The 21,734-nt window shown below is 42.8% G+C and overlaps 2 protein-coding genes across 2 annotated transcripts in view; one reads left to right on the top strand and one right to left on the bottom strand.

Annotated features, from left to right (window-relative positions):
• The window catches only part of UROC1 (urocanate hydratase 1), a 42,818-nt gene extending 30,911 nt beyond the window's left edge, over window positions 1–11,907 (bottom strand). The window contains exons 1-4 of the mRNA XM_051627931.1: window positions 11,639–11,907; window positions 4,307–4,437; window positions 1,538–1,631; window positions 394–453 (exon numbers count right to left, since the gene is read on the bottom strand). Of these exons, the coding sequence (XP_051483891.1) occupies window positions 394–453; window positions 1,538–1,631; window positions 4,307–4,437; window positions 11,639–11,764 (411 nt within the window). The 5' untranslated portion in view covers window positions 11,765–11,907. The remainder of the gene's footprint in view (window positions 1–393; window positions 454–1,537; window positions 1,632–4,306; window positions 4,438–11,638) is intronic.
• Window positions 11,908–14,412: 2,505 nt separating this feature from the next.
• The window catches only part of LOC127388441 (netrin-4-like), a 53,288-nt gene continuing 45,966 nt past the window's right edge, over window positions 14,413–21,734 (top strand). Inside the window, exon 1 of the mRNA XM_051627932.1 lies at window positions 14,413–15,914. Within this exon, the coding sequence (XP_051483892.1) occupies window positions 15,848–15,914 (67 nt within the window). The 5' untranslated portion in view covers window positions 14,413–15,847. The remainder of the gene's footprint in view (window positions 15,915–21,734) is intronic.

Below are 21,734 nucleotides of genomic sequence, written 5' to 3'. Positions count from 1 at the left end.
ACGCTACAGAAGTACCAAAAACAAGCAAGGAAAAGATACGCTTTTTAGTTCCTAAAATTCCTTTTGAATCTAAAATTATGCATGCAAAATACACAGGAACATACAAATGCATCAGAGAAAGAAAAATAACTGGTCTTTACATCATTCACAGCTCAGTGTGTTTATGGTATTATGTTTAGTATTTCTGTTGGCCTGTCTGTGCTCTCCTTACTAAAAAAAAAAGTTCTCCCCATCTACGCAGCTCACAACTGAGCATTCCTCCAGCCAGACAGGATGTTTTGGAGTATTTTGAGACTGCCAAGAATTATCAAAACTGCCTAAGCAGAATGTGCGTGGGCGAGGGTGAAACTGATTTTGTGAAACAAGCTGCAAAAGCAGCAGTTTCCTTCCTACCTGTGCCCAGTTGCTGAAGACCTGCCCATTCCCTCCATAAGTGACAAGCTCCTGAGGAAACTGAAAAAGACAATTAAACAATAAGGCAAGCACTTTTTTTAAACATTTCACTGTATCTCCAAGCTATTTTTTTAATCTCAGCAATAACATTTTCTATAGCTTATTGCATCAACACTCTAAGTTTCTTGAAATCAGAGAATATAATAATAAAAGTGATAATTTAAGAATAAAAAGGCAATTCTCTTTCTAAATGAGGTGCTTGTTATGGCTGCAATGGTGTTTTGGATGCAGAATGCTACAAAGTGACTCCTGGATTGCAGCTTCTCTAACAGACATCCCAGGAAACTCCCTTAGACCAGGACTTCCTCAGCTTATAGCCTGGTTCTTGCTGGCACTTAAAGCTGGAAGTTTCTATGACCAGCAGGGCACAGTTACTTGGCTTCTCCTCCACCATTTCCAAAAAAGGTGCATTACACTGGGTAGGGTTTGTAAGGATGGACTTTGGTCCTTAACCATCTAGTAACTCTGCCCTCGAGGGATGAGCTTTCCAAGTCACAGGAAGCATCAGCACTAATTTTTCAACACATGCTGTAGAAGCAAAGCCCTGGGAGCTGAACTCTAGTCATCTCACAGGCATCAGCCAAGCTCCTGCATAGAGTGGGAGCTGGAGTGAGCCTTGTTGGTGCTGTAGAAGCCCTCAGGGGTCTGTAAGGTCACTGTGCTGGATTAACAACTGCACACAGCAGGAAACTAAATAACTTGATACAAAGACCTCAAACCCCAGGAATCAAGAAAAGTAAAGCATCATGTTTAGTCCCTTGCAGGCTCAGCCTCACAGCAATGGGCATCCTAGCACAGCACCCCACAAGGAGCCTGCCTCGGCACTGCAGAGGTTGGCCTGCTTGGCTAACACACAGCAGCCAGCCCTACATGTACAGGGCCTGAAAGGTACCTTGGAGCACAAAACCAGCACAAGGCTGATAAACAACTAAAATCTTATTCCATGGAAAGATGATCATCTCATAAGGATTAATTTCACCTATGTGACTAAATTCATTTTTTCTCTGACAGCATAAATAGAAAGTAACTTGTAGATTTGCTGCTGCCCCATGAATCCAGCTTCCTTATCTTCTCTGTACCTTACCTGGGCCACTGAGGGATCCAGATTATTCATGATCATCAACATAATGGCAGCTGCTGATTTGGTCTTGCAAGGATAGTCTCCTATGGGGTATGCTCTGAAATGGTTGTCAAAAAGGTTTAGAACTCACTAGAATAGCCACAACAACATACCCCACAGAAATATTCCTGCATGCCAACACATTCATTTGAGTTGCAGGCATTTATTCAGGAGGGAAGGAAAAATAAGGAGAAACTGGAGATCTGAAATTACATACGTACCTTAATGGGCAAATCAGGCTCTGTTACCAGATCTAAGCAAAGGAACAAACTGTCTTCAGCTTATCATTTGCTGAATCAGTTAATCACAATTGGTTATAAATATGGCAGCCAAGAGCTCTTACTGCTGTTTAACTGGTTTATTTTTAGGATGCTGGAACTGGCCTCTGTAACACAGTTGCCAGGGGCCAGGCAACTAAGTCCTGCAAAGCCAAGGAAAACTACAGCAGTGGAAGCTGCCTTCAGGCAACCAGTCCTTGTTTAAGATTGTATCTAAGCAAAAACACCCAGTTTCAATTTCAGTCCCAAAAAAGCTCTCAAATAGTGAACTAGTTAAGAGAAATATGGGTCTTTTTATTTATTAGGATGCATTTCATCCAGAAAGTTGAGAGGTGAAGTGTGGGAAACCCTCAGAAAGGTATTCTGAGTCAGGTTTCCTAGCACTAGCACGCTCCAGTGCCAACTGCTGCAATCATCTCATTGTTATCTTCTCCACCACTTGTTTGTTATATTAAATTGCTCTAAAAGTTCTAGTCCTAGATTTGTACTGCAGCTCTTCAGGGCAGGGACAGATCCTTTGCTGTGTTTGCACAGGTCTTAGTACAGTTGTGCTGAGGCCAGTAAGGTAATGATACCAAAAAGATCAAGAGTTTTGCTCTTTCCCTTTCTGTAAGCAAGAAAATATTACAGATGCTGACAATTCCTGAAAGTAGATACAATCATTTGACCTAATGTCTAAACTATCTTTTGATTGGTCTGTAGATCTTCAGGGGCTGGAGACTTGCTTTGTACAGGGAAGCCAGTTACACTGAAAAGGTTAGGCAAAAGATGCCAACTACAAAATAAAATCAGACATCCACTGACCAGCTCATGAGCCAAGATCTGGTATGTATGTTCTACAGATCTAGCACATGGACTCCTCCCATCATAATATACACTTTATCCTAGCTTTTCACATCAAGATACTAAAACAAATGCCTAGTAGTTTATGCCAAATCAGGAGGGAAAGTATTTGAATTTTTCCACAATACTTTTAAAATCAGTGCATTCTTCTTTTCTAAGCTTGATGTGATATAACAACAGGATTTCTGTGGAATGGTAGCAATTCATCAGGAGGAGGTATTTGCACATAATATTGCTCAGAACATAAGAAACCCCAAGTTCAGATATCAGCTGAGTATGAGCTGGTATGGAAAGATGATAGAACAGAACCAAGTCAGACTGTGCTGCCTGGAACATACAGAACAGAAATCAAATACTACCAAACCACAAAGAACAAAAGGCATTTTCTTGATCTGAGACAGTAAGAGTCTATTAGAGAGAGTGATCAGTGAAATGGTCACAAAAATATATTTTAAGTTGTAAAAGAGTCACTGATGTCAGTGATGGAAACAAACTGGTGGACCATCTCATCCAAGCCTGCCTGGGAGAAGCACATATCTGTAGATCAGGACCAAGGTCCTCTCAAGTCCAGCCCTGCAATAGCTTTCAGACACTCTTTCAGTTGCCCTCCCCTTAGCTGAATCCTGCAAGGACTGACCCGAGACTGCTGTGGACAGCACAGAAATATAGATGTCTGTGGAAATCAAAGTGCTTTCTTGTCACTTGCTTTATTCAGATTTCTGTATAGACACTACCCAGGCCCCTGCTGGATGCAAAAAAAAAAAAAAAAATCAATCAGTGTAAAAAGAAAAAGCAAGCAGCTAGCCCCTGGAAGCCCTCTCCAAACCTGTTCTGCTTCATACATAGCCCTAGAATGAAGTGATGCTCCAAAATCAACAGGCACAGCACATTACAAACCAGTGTCAGATACAGGCTGTAATAATGAAAAAATATACAGTATTGCTTTTAAGCATAGAAAGCCTTCTCTGTGGGACTGGGAAACAGCCAACCACTTGCAGCAGGTCTCAAACCATCCACTTATATGACCTTATATCTTGGTTCAGTTGAGACTTGACTTGCAGCATCTCAGGACTAGCAGCAAGTTTCCTGTCCAGATTGCAAACACATTTGTCTGAGTAATGACTGGCCCCTAGAAGCTAAGACTGGCCACAGGGCAGAGCATTTGGGATCTCTGTGTACAGTAAAGTTGGCATTACCAAGCACACAACTTTGCACCACCTTTTCCTTGTGTTGAGTGGTGGTGGTGAGCTTTCCAGCAGCAAGGCTGTCCTGGCCCTGCCACAGACTATCCAAAGGGTGCCAGCCAGCTAGTCCCATGGGACTCTCATGAGGACAGAATGAGGACAGAGGATGAAAGCTGGGGGATGAATGATCACAGTTACACAGATTTACAGAAGAGCATCACAAAATGTGCAGTACCCCTTGCTGGAAATGTAACCACTGCTAATGACACACTGAAGATCCAATTTATTTAGATGATGCACTTCATTATTGTGTTATGACACGACCATAAATTAGGGCCCAGTAATGCCACTATTTAAAGGTCAGTTTCACAGGTGAAAGCTGATAAGCAAATGGCAACCAAATACAATGAGAACCATGCAGTCCTTACCTCATCTCAATGGCAGGAAAGAACCTGTACATGTAGATATGGCCATACAGCCTGAGCTCTTCAGCAAATTCCAGTGCCAGCTTCTTTTGTATGTCAGGTGGGAAGTACCTCAAGGCATTGCGCAAAGCCAGCTGCCAAAACAGCCAGAAGAGACAAATATTGAGATAAAAGGAAAATGAAGGTGTGGCCCTGGACATTAATCAGGCTCAGCTGGAAGCCTGCCTGACCTATCACAAGGACGATATCATTTAAAAGGCCAAGCTCACACCACAGGGAGCTCCTGTTTTCCTCTTGAAGTGCTTCCACCTGCATCTTTTCTTGTAGAGCCAATGGCTGTACACAGGTAACCCTCCCCTTTCTGCCCCAACCTCCAAATCTACACAGAGAGACCTTGGAGATTTGCTAAATTTTGCTCAATCCTGTCAATATCAGACATGGACATATTCCGTTTCACAGTGCTAGGGGGCACTGAACTACCAAGGAAAATATTGTTCAGAAATCTTTAGATTGAGACCCTGAATTCCTAAAGATACCAAAGACACTACTGTACTTTCCATAGAAAAAAAGGAACCCTAGCCCCGAGTTATGTGACATACTTCCAGATGAAGATGTTCTTGGACTAAGTTTTATTGAAGATTCATTACATTGAGCATCCTAATGTATTGCAGAGGGTGGTGGTTTACATAATTTAATTGATGTTACATGTATCACTTTCAAATTAGCTAAAGTGATTACTAGGCACTGAATTAAATTCTGCATGTGATACTGCGTGACTTATACTCCCTATTGCCTTCAAAGACATTACCCATGGTTTGAAAAGTACAGTATGTCCTTTTGGATGAAAGAAGCCATAAATAAATCACTATCTTTAGTAACAGTCTGTTAAATCATGTCTCTGTATTCCGTGTCCCATTTGATTAAAACCATCATGAGAATAAAGATTTTGTGATCTTTAAAAAGCCAATTTCATGCAAATGTCCTGACAGATCTTGTAAGTTCCCTGACAAATGGTGACACTATGCAAATTACTTTTAGTTGAAGATTCACAAATCATATGAAATTTCATATCTTTATGCTGATTTTTAGTGTCTGTAGAAATGATAGAAAGGGATCAAATTTGTATCCAAATCTGGTAAGTCTGCAAAACCACCAGGGAAGCCCAGTTCTGGAGAGGGCTGAGTATAGCAAGGACACTCCATGTTTGTGACACCTGCCATCAGCACCTCAAGGGGTTATGGAAGCAAGTGTTTTCTGGAGGAAGTTAAAGAGTAGTACAGGAAATAGGTATCAAGAACAAAGGCATCTGGAACCTAGATGTCTAGGTATCATCAACCTTAATCCTGGTAAGAAGTATTGAAAAGCTCCATAAAGTCCTTAGCTCAGTAATAAACCTTCTCATCCAATGTGACTATGGTCTGTCTCTTATGGCTAGAGCTCTCCAGCCCTCTCATCTGAGCTAGTGGGTCTCACATACCTTAGAGCGGACTGAAAGAACAATATCTCCAAATCTAGAAATGCCACATACTAAGAGAGATTTTTGTTGCCACAGTTGCTGCTGAAGGGCCATACAGCCAGACCCTTTCAGATCAGTGAAGCTATCCTGATTTACACCTGCTGAGGATCAGACCAGTAAAACTCCACACAGAGAATGACAAGGAGGGGAAATCTATTTACCAGATGAGCACACGCAAATTCATGCTCAAATACCACCTTATTCTTCTTCAGTTAGGTAAGCAGTCATTTTTCAAGGACATGTTATTAATAAACATAAAAGTCCCAGCTGCATCCACAACAAGACAAAAATATGCAGGGATTTTCAAAGTCATTCTCTGAGGCAAACAGCCATCACACTGTTCTTCCTCCACAAAATTTCTAAAGAAAGAATAAAATCACCCCCACCCATTGCAACAACAAAATCAAGGCGAAAATATTACTACATTTGGTATTTTGGCTGCCTATGAGAACTGTAGAGAACTATCAGGATGACCATTTTGCTTCCAGTCTGGCAAGAATCAGTCTTTGATCCATCTATTTTTGTATTATAATTAAACTGATGGGCTAATATTTTTCTTCATCCTAAAAATACAAGCAAAAAAAAAAATCTGTTTGGTTTTTGAAATAAATTCACTTAGACTAAGCCTCTATCCTGTTAATGTTACACATTAGCAGAAGCCTGAATTTTTATGATGCAAACATTAATGAAACATGAACTTGCGTGTTACATGAAGGGTGGAAATGATGCCTTGGTTGCACAGACAATAGCCAACTGATCCTATAAAAGAGAACTATGACTGTGGCTCATTTAGCTTAACTGAACAAAGGTGACATTTGATTGCTGTCTCACTGCAGGATAATTGTCAAAATAGAAGGAGCTCCAGGGAAATGCTGGAAGAGGAGTAAATAGCTGTGAATTAGCCATTAAAAAAAGAAAAATAAAATGTAGTCTTGAAATTAAAATAATTTAAATAGAAGAGATTCTATAACAGTCTCTCAATAGGAGAGCTGGGGCTCTAAAATTGCTCAGATGGAGCCTGGCTGCTTTATGAAAGGGCAATTGCCATGTGCATGGGGGAGAATTTTGCATATTCATTAGTAAGCCATAAACTGAATAACCTGAGAAAGGCACTCAAGAGCAAATTCAAATAAGCTGATCATGATGCTTTTGAGGAAAGGCAATACAAAGGCATTATTCCTTACATTTCATTAAAGCACCACAAAGTATTATTCTGACCTTTAAGTAGGACTGATTTTACTTAGAATTGACATATTGCATTCTGAATATTAGACACAGTGCATTTGGTATTTAGATGTTCTTCCTGTTTATAGCTCTCACTGACAAAGCTTAACCTGCATATGTTCAACACCTCTAAAAAACCAGGTCCAGAGTTCACTCATGTCTTAAAATAACAAAATCAATTGCACTTACATTCCTGAACTTGCTTTGAAAAACCTACTGTGAATTTGCTGAGTTGCTGATTCAGTTCAGCTCAGTGCAAGGCCAGCATCAGAAGCAAAAGCTTCCTGAGACCTGCCAGGTGGATCTAACATTCTTTTCTTGTGTTTAAGCTCTAGTCACTAGTAGGGTTGTCTTTTTGTATTTTCTGGTGTTTATACAGCAAAACATAACCCTGCTGCTATTTAATCAAGGTGAAGACTTCTCAATGCCAACAAAAGGTAGTCAAAAGAACCCAATAAATCCTGCTCCAATGTAAATATCTTTGTTGTAGGATTCTCTTGAGAAATTGAGTATACCAGCCTCTTTGTTAATTAGTGTTTTTTTGAAGAGCCAGTGCCTCTTCAGAAGGAATAGCATTTATTTCCCTTTACTGACAAGATCATCAGGACTTCCAGGTTAAAGGTCTCACACTCACACTAAGATTTGCAGTCTCCCTGGGCAAGTGACTAGCTTAACTCCACAACTGTTTAATTTCTTAGCTCTGCTTTTCCCAGTGGAGGTGTTGCTCACCTCCCACTTTCTGCCTGATGATACCCAGGCCCAGAATCTTTTGTGACGCTATTCTCTAAACAGCAACTGGAAAAGCAAGAGTGTTGTTCCATGTATTAGCCTTCCTAATAGATCACAGTTTAGATCAGTTCAGCTGGGAAGTAAACACAGCAGTTTCTGGCTGGTCATTGCTATAAATGCCCCATGGGCTGTGGAGGTTTAACCTAGCCCTTTATTATCTAGATGGTCCAAAACAGGAGCCAGAAGGTTGGCCTTCCCAATCCATATATAAACTTTTAAAAGCAGCCACATTTCTGGATGTGCAAAACAACTAACAAGATGAAATGTCCTGCTTCTACTCCAGAAAGCTCAACAAGAGCTTCAGGTGAAACTCCACAGGCTCTGGTTTTCAGCTCTCCATACTAGGACACCACAAACAACTATGCCCAGCTGCTCCATTAAGGTTAGGGAGTCAAAGAGAGTGACACAGCCAGCAGGACAGGCAGCTCAGCAGCCAGGGTCCAGCCTCATAGTACCTGAGGGAGGTGAGCAGGGCAGCCCAGGGATGGCAGCCAGGTTCCATCAGGAGTTCAGGTCATGGCAAAGTGCAGGTCTTGAGTCAAGCCAGGAACACAAGTCAGGACCAAGTTTGACGGTAGCTACAACAGAGAGATGCAGCCCAGAAACCACCAAGAATGCCCATAGTGGCAAGTTAGCCCTCAGGCTGGAAACCAGATCAGTGTGGTCCCTGGCTGGGCACACAAACATACTGTAACAAACACAACCTGAGCTTAAATGGAGCCCATAAATCTGTGGGCAGAGGGTGTGGGTGGAGATTTCAGGTGAGGCTCATCAGGGTCATTAAGGTCCATTAGTGCCCCAAGGGCTCTATTGCAGAAACACAAATGATAACTGCCTTCAGGTAACAGATAATCGTGCTGGGGTAACAGGAAGACTGTAACATGACTTGGCTGTAAAAATAAGGCAACTGCTGCAGGGTTGAAGAAATAGCATGTTTTTTCTGATTCAGAGCAGCACTGAGAAGTGCACCTTCTTCCCAAGCTGCACCAGCTTTCCTGGAATGTTCTTGAGTGCTGAGCATATAACATCCTTGTTCTGCAAGGGACTCACCATGTGTAAGATTTTTAGGGATAATTTCTTTGTAGCATATTTACATTAAGATACAGATGCTGAGAAACAGAAGGCTAAGGTTTCCTGAGCTGTGGAGGGAGAGAGAGGATGTGGCTGTTTCAGGCCTCAGGCAAAGAATGCTGAAGGAAGGGAACTCAGGAAACATAAACAGAATCAGTTCTGAGAAATGGCTTGATTTACCCAAGAAGATTGAAGCTGGTATGAGAGGAAGAATTCTATACCTCATGTCCCTACCCATGGCAGGGGATGGAATGAGATGATCTTTAAGGTTCCTTCCAACCCAAACCATTCTGTGATTCTGAGTTGGCAAGCCCCAAAACACACAGAACTTTATAAATCTCACTTAAAGGTTTTCTATAGCCACAAAAGGAGACCCAAGAAAATAAAACATTGCCAGTTCTAAGGTTTCTTATTGTAGAAAGGGTTTATATTGGGATGAAGGCATATGAAGAAATGGACAAATCCTGAGGAAATGAGCAGAGCATTATTAACTCAGCACAGGAAAGACATGGAGCTGTTGGAGGGGATCCAGAGAAGGGCCACGAAGATGATCAAAGGGCTGGAGCACCTCTTCTGTGAAGACAGGCTGAGGAAGGTGGGGCTGTTCAGCCTGGAGAAGAGAAGGCTCCAGGGAGACCTTATAGCACCTTCCATAATTGAAGGGGCTACAGAAAAGATGGGGAGGGGTTTTTCACCAGAGAGGGCAGTGATAGGGCAAGAGGTAATGGTTTTAAACTGAAAAAGAGTAGATTTAAGTTAGAAATCAGGAAGAATTTCTTCGCCATGAGGGTAGCAAGATGCTGGAATTGGTTGCCTAGGGAGGCTGTGAAAGCCCTCTCCCTGGAGGTGTTCAAGGGCAGGTTGGATGAGGCTTGTGCAGCCTGGTCTGGTGGGAGGTGTCCCTGCTCCTGGCAGGGAGGTTCGAACCTGATGGTCTGTAATGTCCCTTCCAACCTTAATCATTCTATGATTCTATGATTCATTCTACAAACTTCACTTCTGTCAAAGCTTCCCCTGACTACTTCAGTTAGAATTTAAGTGTCATACATAAAGACAAGCTTCACAATATGCTCAGCACTACACACTGCCAACAAAATCTGGAAGCCTGTCTCAAGGCTTAAAAACCACCTTGTAGACAGACAACGTTATATAGTGTTGTCTGTCTGCATGCTTTTCTGAGCAGCAACAAAAAAAAGATTTGACTTTTCAGATAAAAAATAAGTACCAGTTGAGCCTACAACACTGTTAAAAGTTTAAGGTGGTAAGTAAGAGTAAAATAAATCAGAAAGGAACCTTTCAAAAACTTTAACAGTCTAATAAAAAACCAAACTAACTTGACTTCTTATCAGATGTGATAGATAAGAAGGAGAGATGAGGGTAGAATGTTAGACAGCAGACTGGGACCAGAAAATCAGTCTACTGCCTTCTCCCTGCAACACAGAAAGGACACAGAAAACCATTCCAGTTTCTACATAAGGAGTGAGGACTTGGTTATCACCATTCCATCCCAGCTGGGGAGTAAGTTTTGGCATCCTTTTGAGAGATACCATCTCCTCTCCTGCAACATGGACTCTTCCATGATATAACAGACTTCTCCTGGGGAAAAGTGGGTTAGCAGAGGCAAGGAATGAAATGGGGATGATTGGCAATGTTCTACCATGCAGTTAAGCTCTCTCTTTCTTCTCTATCTTCCCAGCCATCACCACAGCCTCCTTCTGCAGACCTAGTAGTCACACTTCCCTGTGTCTGCACAGTCCCAGGCACAGAGAGGATAACTCAGCCACTAATGCTCCTGACAGGAAGGCATATCTCATTTGGATATCTCACAGCTGTTCCTCTTTCTACCTTTTGCCTAGACCCTCCTCTGCTTGTGAAAACGGACTTCAGAAGAATCTGGCTGCTGATGCCAGTGGGCAGCTCCCACAAACTCGGGAAGTTGTGTGCAACGTGTTAGTGGGGAAAGGACTTCTATGCTCTGACCAGAATGCCATGTTGTGATGTTATAAGCCACGAAGCACAGACTTTCAAACTAAGGAACTCACCTTAACCTCTGCCACACAAATTCCTAAGAATTTCCACCCATTGAGCATTGTTTTCTGATTATGATTTTTTAAAAATCTCTAACATGAAGCAATGCAATGATTACTTTACTGTTTGAGCAGATTATTCAAACAAAAAGACAGGAAAAGAATTACACAACCAAAGACTAATAATTAACTCAATTCCCTACAAACTTGCCTAAATTCCAGGATGCTCAGACTACTGATTAAAATAAATTATCTTTGGATCTTTTATGCAAATACACAGATGTAGAGCTTGCACCATGATGTTGAATAACCACATTTGATGTTTATTGTGTTTGAGGGGTTAACTTTAACTCCCATACATATGCAATGTTTTTGCAACAGCATTCATAATTTCATCTCCAAGGAACAATGCTGGATTGACAGCATTGAAGTCTCATGCCTCTTGTTTAGCCAGTTAAAGTCAGAAGCTGTTGTGCAGCAAATCTCCCTCGTACTGATCTGCCTATCTCTGGGGAAGGAAGCAAGCAAGCAAGCAGAAGAGCTGCCAGTATTTTGTGCCATTATTCACCAAAATGAAAATACCAGGGAGATAAAGTTGTCCCAAGATCAGGCACACATTCAGAAAAGCATTTGAGGTAATCAGGTCTGCTGCCCCAAGCTGCATTTATCTGAAAGTAAGAGCAGTGAGGTCCTGCAAAACCCCGGTACCTTTTTCTCCTGAGCAGTGAGATTAGGGGTTCTCACAGGCGCGTGGGGTATTCCTTTCCTCCGACCCCTATTTTCAGGCAAAGGGTACAGAGGAAGGCCACGACAGATTTCCTTCAGGCTGGTCATAGCTGCTGAAGAAATACAAGGAGGAAAGGCGAGACAAACTGGAGAGGTACAAGAAACAGGGAATGAAGAGTGTAGACAGGCTATTGAGATGTACCACCACTGCGGGGTGATCTGAAGAGGACAGCCTGTCCTCTGGCTTTTGCAAACAGGCCAGTAAAGCAGAGAGGGGAGGCAGCACAGGTGACACACCTCCCCATGCTGTGCCATGCCATTGGCTCTTCCCTCCTCCCCCAAAATGAATGATTCACAGTTTTGCTGTTTATTCTCTTGATGCTTTGTCAACTGGTGCTGTGCTAAGCCACCAGAGCAAACGCAGTCACTTTCTAAATCATCTGATTCCCCCAATGTCCTAGTGAGAGTCATGGTCTGCTGCATGAACCTTGCTTGAGACCTCAAGGATTGTGCATTTACATTTCTATAGTTTAGAAAGTTATTCAAATGAATCATTGTTATTCATGTCACTTTTCTTACATATCGTTCAACTGAGATGGGCATTCTCTGTTTGACACCTCTAGGTATGGGCTGTTCCTCAGAGCTCATCGATTTGTCTCCTAGACAACAGTGGTTGTCAATGATAACAGGAAAATTCCCCCCTTATGTGTTAGCTCCTCTGAGCTCACAGGCATGAATGGGTTTTGTTAGTATGAAACTGGAAATGTACTCATTAGCACTGGTCGTGGCTTTCTGAAGACAGGCCATAACTGGGACAAAGAATTAAGGCTTTCACTTCTAAGTCAATTTTAAGGTCAACAACAGCTAGAAAGTCTGCCGGTATCTGCCATCCAGACATCATGAGTAAATGAGTATACTTAACTTTGACTCTCCACTTGAGTGCAACATGAACTTTGCTCTCCCTTTTGAGTTGTTGTTTTAACTATACTGGAGGTTCTTGACCTTTATTACATCCAGGGAAATACAACTCATGGCCAAGGAATTTTCACAAGTGCCACAGTTTAAGCCTGGTGAAATTAACTGGGAGAAACAATTCAGTTAGGAATGAGCCTTAAACTTGGGAACTGAAAAAATACTGCATTTTCCTACAATGGGAGCAAGCAACAAGCAATGACAGCAAAGAACTATTATTAAATGACAGCATCTCATTAATGTCACATTGGCTTTAGCTCTAGGACATACTGCACATCCCCAGCTCCCACTGAAGATGCTTGAGTTGAAAGAACTCAGAACATCCCAGGAGAGCTGAGCACACAGCAGAGTCAAACCCTCTGAAGGATACTAACTGTCATTTATGGCAGGAGGAATTTGTTTTGTAATTATACAGTATTTTAGCTGTTTTCAAACAAAAGGCAAGGACAAAAATGAGAGGAAAAAGCTCCTTCGTATTTTAAAATTTTTCAATTGGGTTTTCTTATTTAAAACACGCCAAAACAAAGTTAAGGGTGAAGTCAGAAAATTCTACCCCAGAACCTAGCTACATAACCCTGCCTTACATAAACACCCCAAAGAGAAATAAATAACTCCTTATTCTTCCTCGTATGACCCACATTTCTCCAAATCCCTCTTAAGGTCTGATCCTGCACACACAAGGGCACAAGAATAACCTCATCTACATTTGAAATCACATCAGACCTGCTTCTCTCTGTGACATCAAGCAGAACTTTATGGCATCATATTGCTGTGAAAGCCAAAGGAAGAGAGAATGAAGCTGGGGAGGATGTGGGGGCTGGGGGCAGGGGAAGGCAGAACTCACCCCCTGAGTTAAAATGATTTCTAGGGCTGAGCACATTCACCCCCTTATTGCTGCATGCTGGAGCCTCTCTGGGTCCCTGGGAGCTTTGTGTTGGAGTTACCTGAGCAGATCGACTTCAGGGTGATGCCCAGTGCTGGCAGGGGCAGGCAGGTGTGTCAGCGGTGCCACAGCAGACAGCCCAGCTTCTCTGGGAAGTCACAAGTCCCCTGGCTGCCTGTCTTGTCCCAGCTCATGTCTGCCATTCTGGACAAGATCAGGCACAATTTACTTCTTTTGTTGACAGCTAAGATTTTTTTTTTTTTTCCTGCCTGTGAAAATTTAAAGTTCTGTTTCCTCAAAAGATAACTCTGCAAATACGTAGTGCTCTTTAAGTGACAGTTGACTGCTGCTGTTTATAGTGAGTTTCTGTGATGTGTCCATCATCTTGCAAGCCTTTATTCTTACTACAGCTCTATTTCTTGGACTGACTACATACACCCTGCATTTAAAGAGACTTCAGCAGATTAGGAGCAGAGTATGTTGTCATACTGATGACTGGGGTTTATTTTGTTAAGTTAGTTTTTCCTTTTTTAGAATAAGCTTCGCAGATACGATAATGAACACGGGTCAGCAGAGCCTGCTAAAAGGGACTGGTGAGGGTGTTGTCTTAAATTATTAATTTATGCAGTTCAGCTTTCTTGGGGAGAAATTCCTTTCTGTGATTATGATTATGCATGTACCCGTTTGAACACCGACCAGACCCCGAAGCCATCCCTCTCCTTCCCGCACCCTGGGGCTGCCTTGTGGGTCTGGGGCTGTGTCCTCGGGGGGCCGGGCAGTGCCCCCCTGCAGGGCAGGTGTCATGTGCTGGGCGGGCTGGCAGAGGGTGCTGCAGGGACAGCGGGGACAGGAGGGGACAGCAGGCAGCGGGAGGGCACACACAGACGCACACAAACACACTCGCACACATAAACACGCGCACAGATAAACGCGCACGCACACAAACACGCACCGGCTCCCGGAGGAGAAGATGCGGCTGGAAAACAACGCCTGCATCTGAGCGCGACGAGGACCAGCCCGGCCGAGCAGGAGGTGCGGGACCCACCCATCCTCCTCCTCCTCCCTAAAAAAGAAAAAAAAAGGCACATCTAAAGACCGGGAAGAAGTTCCTATGTTGTAACAATCCCCTTTGCAGCCGGACAGGACCAGAGAGGACGGCTGCCCGGTTAGGGATGTGCTAGAGGCTGACAGGGAGGCAGAGGCAAAACTTGAAGATAACAAACCAGCCCTCGGGAGGACAGGACACCCCCAGGCCTGAGCCCTGCTGTGGCAGGAGGGAGGCAGGATCCTTCCCTCTCCCCTTCCCCCCACCCCTCTCTGGGCACGGCACCCCCACCCCGGGGGCACAGCCCCTGCCCGCGCCTGCCCTCCCGCCCCTCCCCGGTCCGGCCGGGATCCGCGGTCCTGACGGAGCCAAGAAAGGGATTTCCCAGGCACCGGCACCGGAGAGCTGGCCCTGGGTTTGTTATTTACTCTTATCCCCTGGCGCTCGCTGTGCGAAGCAAATCCCTTGGAGGTGGGGGAGAAGTGGCTGCCGTGACAGCGGAGGGAGGAGGGAAATCAAATTAAAAAAAAAAAAGAAACCGAAATTAATAAAATAAAATAAAAAAAAAAAAAAAGAGAGGGAAGAGCCAAGAACGCACTTGCTTCTCATCATCTCTCAAGGAGGAAACGCCAACTCTGCTCTTCTTATGCCCCTGCGCTGCAGGGAGCGAAGGGAAGGAAGGTACCGGGGCAGCCCGAACAAAGCCGGGCTGGGCGGCCCGGAGCCCACCTCGCAGGCTGCGGGAGGGGCGGGGGGTCGGGAAGGTGGCCAGGAAGGATCCAGGCAAAGCCAAAAAGGAAGCTTCACGAAAGGCGAGGAGCAGAAATGAAAGTTTCGAAATAGCATCCGAACAACCGCAAAGGACCGGACCGCCGGGAGCTCCTCGCCTCGCATCAGCCCTCGCTGGTGCGTTCGAGGGGCTGCGTCAGGGATGTGAGCGTCCCCGGCCCGCTGCATGGAGAGGGGGAAAGAGGCAGAAATCCCTCGTTATTTATTTATTTATTGGAAGCAATGTACGGCTGACACCCAGAAGGCATCCGAGTCCTGAAAAAAAAAAAAAAAAATTAAAAAATCAACCCCCAAACAAACAAAAAAACCCAACCAAACCACCCACCTCTGGACCCAAACGAGAAGAAGAATGAGGCAGCAGCTTTGACCCCTACACTGAGAGGAAGGTGAGCAGAAAGAAAGAAAGAAAGGAAATACAGAAAAGCCATGCAAGCACCAAACCTGTAGATTACTGCAGCAGCTCTTTTTTGCTTCACTGAGGACAGATATTTTACAGACAGCCATGCAGCATAAAGGCATTATGCTGATTTTCTTCTTGGAATATTTTCTTTCTGGTCATGCAGAAGCAGGTAAGCAAAATAAATCCTTATTGTGGTTCATTAAAAAATTTATCCTAAGTTTATCAAGGAGAAAAGGGAAAGAAAGAAAAGGGTCTGTTTGATATTAATATTAATATTAATATTAATAATAATAATAATATAGTACTTTGACAACTTTATTTCAGATTGGATTTTTATAAGGAATCTGGGTTAGTCAATGTATACAAATGCTTCTTATTCCCTGAAATATACAGCTTCATAGCTCAGTCTCCTTCCAAAGACTTATAAGAGGATGTACAGTTTCATACATCCTTAATAGAAGATAGTGTATTATTTTTGTGAATGAAAGAAAATTAAGACAGGAAGAAAGAGGTAGATGGACTGAGATATGCTGGATGTTTGTTTTGAGGTGAAACACTACCTTCCTAGGCAGGGCAAGAGTGAAATGACAACATCTTTGGGTACAGCATCACTCTGAATCATTCTCTATTAACTCCATTTTTCATCATTAGAAGTCAGAGATGCTGTGTAGGAATTACTGTTTATCCAAGACAATCCATTCATTCGGTGTATTCCCTGACTTAACAGCTCACATGAAGTGTAAAAGATAAAATCAGTATTAGAAGGAAAATGATTTAGGACAGAAGAAGTTGATTAGTTTTGTGTGTATATACGGATGTACAAATAAATATATACAGGAACGATACAGGTGTAATGATGTTTACATAGGGTCCTAAAAATACTTGGATTGTGATGGAGACAAATTCCTTAAGGGAAAGGAGGCAAAGCATTACATTGTTTTCTTCTTGCTGTGGTTTAATACATATTTAAGGTGAAGAGATTAAATATGCAGATCAAGTCAGGAAAATAAAAATAAGTATTGATAAAACAACAATACATCCTTGGTGACTTTTTGTTTGAGATACTGGCTTGGGATCTCTCTTTCTGTTCAGGAAAGCTTGCCAGTGGTTTAAATTTCACTGGTGTGCTCACAGCATCAGGACAGGAACAACACTCTTACCTGCAGGGATCGGAGAGCGATTGAAGTGTTCAGCCACCCTGCAGGCTCCAGTGAAGTCACAGGCAGATCAGGTGGCTTCAGCTCAGATTATTCCCCAGCTAGAACCTTTCTGATAGCACAGACATCAGATCTCCATAACTGCAAGAGGTTTTGTTTTCTTAAAAACTGAGAGGAGCTTATGAATTTACAATCCTGTCATATTACTCAGTGACCTGACTGAGGAAAAGGCTGGCTATTGCCACATGGAAGGAGGACAGGGCACCTTAGTGCTCTTAGTGTCTGGTTGTGGGCACTCACTACTTTCCCAGGCTAGGACTGTCCCTATAGAGACATATGTTAACACAGACAGGTTCCAGAGATGTCTCATAAAGGTGCTGATGCTGTTGTGAAAAGCAGCCTGTTACAAACTAGCCGAAATTTGCTGAGCATCCAACTCACAAAGTGAAAATAAATCTTCAAGGAAATGCAGCCCACAGGTGACTGTTTGGAAAGTGACTCTGAGGGGATGGAGTGTGCTCTGTGTGAAGCAAACCACACGCTGTAGGACATAGTGAATAACAGCAAAATAATTGGATATTGAAGGTGATGATGCTAAGGATTCAAGGTGACTTCAAATAACTAAATGCTGCTTGCTTGGTCAAAAGGGTGCAACAACCATCAGCCTGTGAAGCACAAAGGTTACCTGTTCATTTTTAATTTCTTTTTTAATTATATTTTTTTAAGGAGCAATATAAGAATATCTTGAATTAACCTTGAATCCTTACAGGTCCTGTCACAGCCAGGCAGTACTGCTCAGGCTGAGGTTAGTCCAGTCAGTGTTTAGACAGTCTGTGTAAAATTATTTGGAAGTCTCAGCCTTTTCCTGAGCAGAGAGGTTTACAGGGAAGTATGTTTTTTACATACTTTATTATCCTACACAGTAAACTCTCTTTTCAACCCTTTAGTTGGTCCCTCCTGGTCAGAAATGAAACAAATTGATGTGGGGTGTACATGGAGTACAGTATTTGTGGGGAGTACAATCTTTGCCTTCTGCCATCTCTGTGCAGAGAAGACAGGGTTGACAATAGATCCTCACACATAATGCCAAGGGGAAAAAAAAAAAACAAACCTTAGTGATCAGGCTGGAGGAGTCACCTAGGTTGTACATTGTGAGATCACAGAATCACAGAATGCCAGGTTGGAAGGGACCTCAAGGATCATCTAGACCACTTGGGTAATCCTTCCCCTAGTCTGGTGCAGGTGCAGGGCATTATTCCCCTCAAATAAACTCTGGTTTGAAAACTCTTGTGTATTGGCACAGTTAATGGCACTGACAACAGCTTGGGCTCTCGCTTCAGCCCCAGCCAGCCCAGCAGTCCCCAGGGGAGCAGCCCCCCAGGGTGCAGTGCCTGGGCCAGCTCTCCTCCTGGTGGCAGCCTTCCAAAAGAGGGCGTGGTGGGGCAAAAAATGGCCAGTTCTAGCACCAAGCTTGAAATCAATTGCAGGATGTGATTATCAGCAGGGTTCAGTTTCCTCTGGTCTGGGGTTATTCAGCTCATCTGCCAATGAAGCTGTAGGTGTTGGAGCCCACCCTTGTTCCAGGAGGGATGCAGGCTGGCAGACTCCAACTGGTCACAATGGAATATTTCCCAGATGTGGAATCTTATTCTTCCATCCATGCCTCAGGACATGGAGGCAGCTTTGTTTCGTAGCATATTCAGAACTTCACCTCTGGGCTATTTATGAAGGCTGGCTCATTAGATCCAGTTGTGAGGGCTGTTTTAATGCAGAAATAAATTGGGCTGCTCATGAATGGATGAAGATTTGCCAAACTTATTGCATGTTGGCTCCAGACAAACCAAGATGTTATAAGCATTAAGAGGTAAAGCTCTAGGTTTGCTAGAGAAAAACTGGAACAACTCATGTCCCCAGGATGGTTAGCTTTAAAAGAACATTTAAAAGAACATTAAAAGAACATTTTAAAGCTTTGGATTATTAAGAAAAAAGTCAAACAGATATAGAACAATTACATCCAGACTGGGCATACATGCTGAAACTGTTCCATCAAAAGTATAGCAGGAGATGTCCAAAGGTTGGTTTACATGTTGCTCAGAGCTGTAATTTGCTCTCCTGTCTCACTGTAGGAGACTTGAACACACAAAACCCTAAATTTGCATATGGAAAAGAAATGAAAATTCCAATTCAAATCGCTCAGAAAATACTAGGCATCTTTCCAGTCGCATCAGCAGGCTTTGACTGAGTTGCCATATGACCTTTCTTCTGTCAGGTGTCCAAGGGAGGGTGAAAAACCACCCTAAAAGAAATTCAGCCTCCTTTTAATTAATGTCTACAGTGCTCTGCCACATTACAAGGCTCTGAAGTAAAAGGTGTCTGTTTGAAATGGTGTCCCAGGAATATTGATAGTATGACCTCTCTTGAACTTTATGATTCCCTAATCATTGGGTAACACCATTGTTATAACACATACTGGGCATGTGCCATTGACCTGCCACTTTGTGACACAGGGAGGGACCAGAAGACAAACAAATAAATCAATCATACCATTTATGGAGCCAAGCCATCCTCCATGGAGTAAAAGCTCATCAACTTCAATAACATGCAGTGCCCAGGCACAGTCAAACTGTTTAGTTGTTTATAAATTATTCAACGAGCCCTCCTGGCAGTTGGGATAAATTGTTTGTTTGCCTGGCTGCTGTTTCTCCTCTGCAGTGGTCCCCCCTCACCACCTAGATTCAACATTTCATCTTGTTACCACAGAATCAGTGAGTGATGGACAGGCTGTCCTGGCCTTGTGGCCAAGCAATGTTCTGCCAATTGATTTCTTTAAATGCAAAGCTTTTAACAGACTGCAGATTTTGTTTTCCAACCTCTCTCCTTCTCTTAAACTCCCTTTTGCTAATTTGCACTTTGTTCTTCTCCCATTTTCCTAATGACACTGCAGTTCAGGCAGGAACTGTTTATTGATGTTGCTGCGTTAGCAGGCAGAGCAGATAAACCTCCTGGTGACTGTGCTCAGGAGAACAACAGGGTTTCTCTTCCTTTTCCAGGTTCCGATAAAAACAGCTGAAAAACTCAATACAAAACTAAAACCCCATTTATGAGAAATATAAAAAGCAAGCATTCCCTTCAAAAAATGTTTCCTTTTCTACTTTCTTACATCCTTGTCTGCAAACCTTCTCCTGTGTATCTCCTTAAATATAGAACTCCAGCATCCTGTTTCTTCTATGAAAGCTTCAGTGGTGTGATCCATCAACAGAGATGGACTTTCTTTCAATTACATGGTGTATGTATCCATAATCTAATAGCATCTGTAACATGGACCCATTCTTAATCAAGACTAAGTAACCTGACTCTTGGTCAGAGCTAATGCTTATTCAAAGCTCAGTTGTAAGGCTGGTACCACTTCAATTCTCTGGAGGCAAAGATGACCCCTTTCTGCAGCACTGAGCAAGATCACTTGATATCCAATCTACTTTACACACAGAAATTGTTCTGTTTTCCCTATTTCCAGTAATTTCTACCGAAGTGCTTGGACATTAACACAAACCTAAATGCTACTTGCAAAAAACATTTTTGAGGCATGCAGTTGTAGCACATTATGTTTTTGCTGACCTGCAAGGATAGATTTATCTCCATTGCAAGAATTCAGTGTGACTCAGTGAAATTCACCCTACAGAGCAGATAAAAAACTGCAATTTCAGATGCTCTGCAAAAAGGAGGGAGGTCTAAACAACTTTTGTGGAAACCTGAGTCCTTTCTCAAGACAAAAACACTCAGAGAGATTGCAAGGAATTTTCCAGATAAAATCTGTGAAGTTCCTGGTGTTTCCTTGTAGCTGTACTCAGATGGAATAAGAAGTTCCTAATCAGAAAGAAAATACATTGAAATGATCATCAAGCAGTCAGGATGTTGTGAGGACTTGGTGGAAGATCTCCAGTAGTGCTAAGAATCACCTGCTCAGTTGAAGCTGAGGAACAAAGAACAGAAATGATAGAGCCAAATATCTCCATCTTCTCTCCTCTCCAGATGACTTCTTTAACTCCTCTTCTCTCATTAAAATTCATCTCTGTGCTGGCCCAGGGAGGGTGATGGGACTGAGGGATCACAGCTTTCATTCCTTTCATCCAGAAACTATTAGATGACACGTAGTTCAGGCACTGCCCTCTACTCTCTGCCAGTCTCCTACGACTTTGCTGGGATACTAAAAAAACTCTTAGCCAGCCCATTCAAGCCACTGGTGGAACAAAATCTGCACCAGGAGGAAACCTACTATGTCCCCAGACAATCCCTCTTTCCTTGAGGCTGCTGCTAACAATGTCTGTAAGACAAACACACAGTAAGTCCAAGTTCCTTCAAATGTGGCTTTCAGCTGTTTCTAAAAGTGGTCAAGAGCCTTTTTGGATGACCTGTTTCCTTGCTATGTGATGATTAAGTCTACATTATGCTGTATCTAAGCTGAAATGGCACTCACCATTGCACAGTGGGATTCAGTGAACTCACAGCAACTTTGATTTGTGTTCTTATCCTAAGAAGCAAAACACATGAGGTGTTTTCCAAAACAATGTCCATCTCTGGCCTTTCTCTTCTGGCCTATGCAGAGACATTACTAAGGAATTAAGGACAGAAGCCACCCAGAGGCAAAACCATGCATGCTGGACACGTTTTTTCATCTTAAACATTTATTTTGGAGAGAGGGACAGCAGTTCCATCCAACTAAATTTATGATTTGAATATTTTTATAAGGTTGAATTAGAGAGTCTTTTATCTGAACTAATTTGATTTTAAAACTGATTTTGCCTGCAGAAACACTGAATATAAACTGGGTCAGG

The sequence above is a fragment of the Apus apus genome, chromosome 9 (assembly GCF_020740795.1).
Source record: "Apus apus isolate bApuApu2 chromosome 9, bApuApu2.pri.cur, whole genome shotgun sequence".
In the NCBI taxonomy this organism is placed as follows: domain Eukaryota; kingdom Metazoa; phylum Chordata; class Aves; order Apodiformes; family Apodidae; genus Apus; species Apus apus.
Note: the sequence above shows the minus strand (reverse complement) of the source record. Positions and strands in the feature narration are given on the sequence as shown.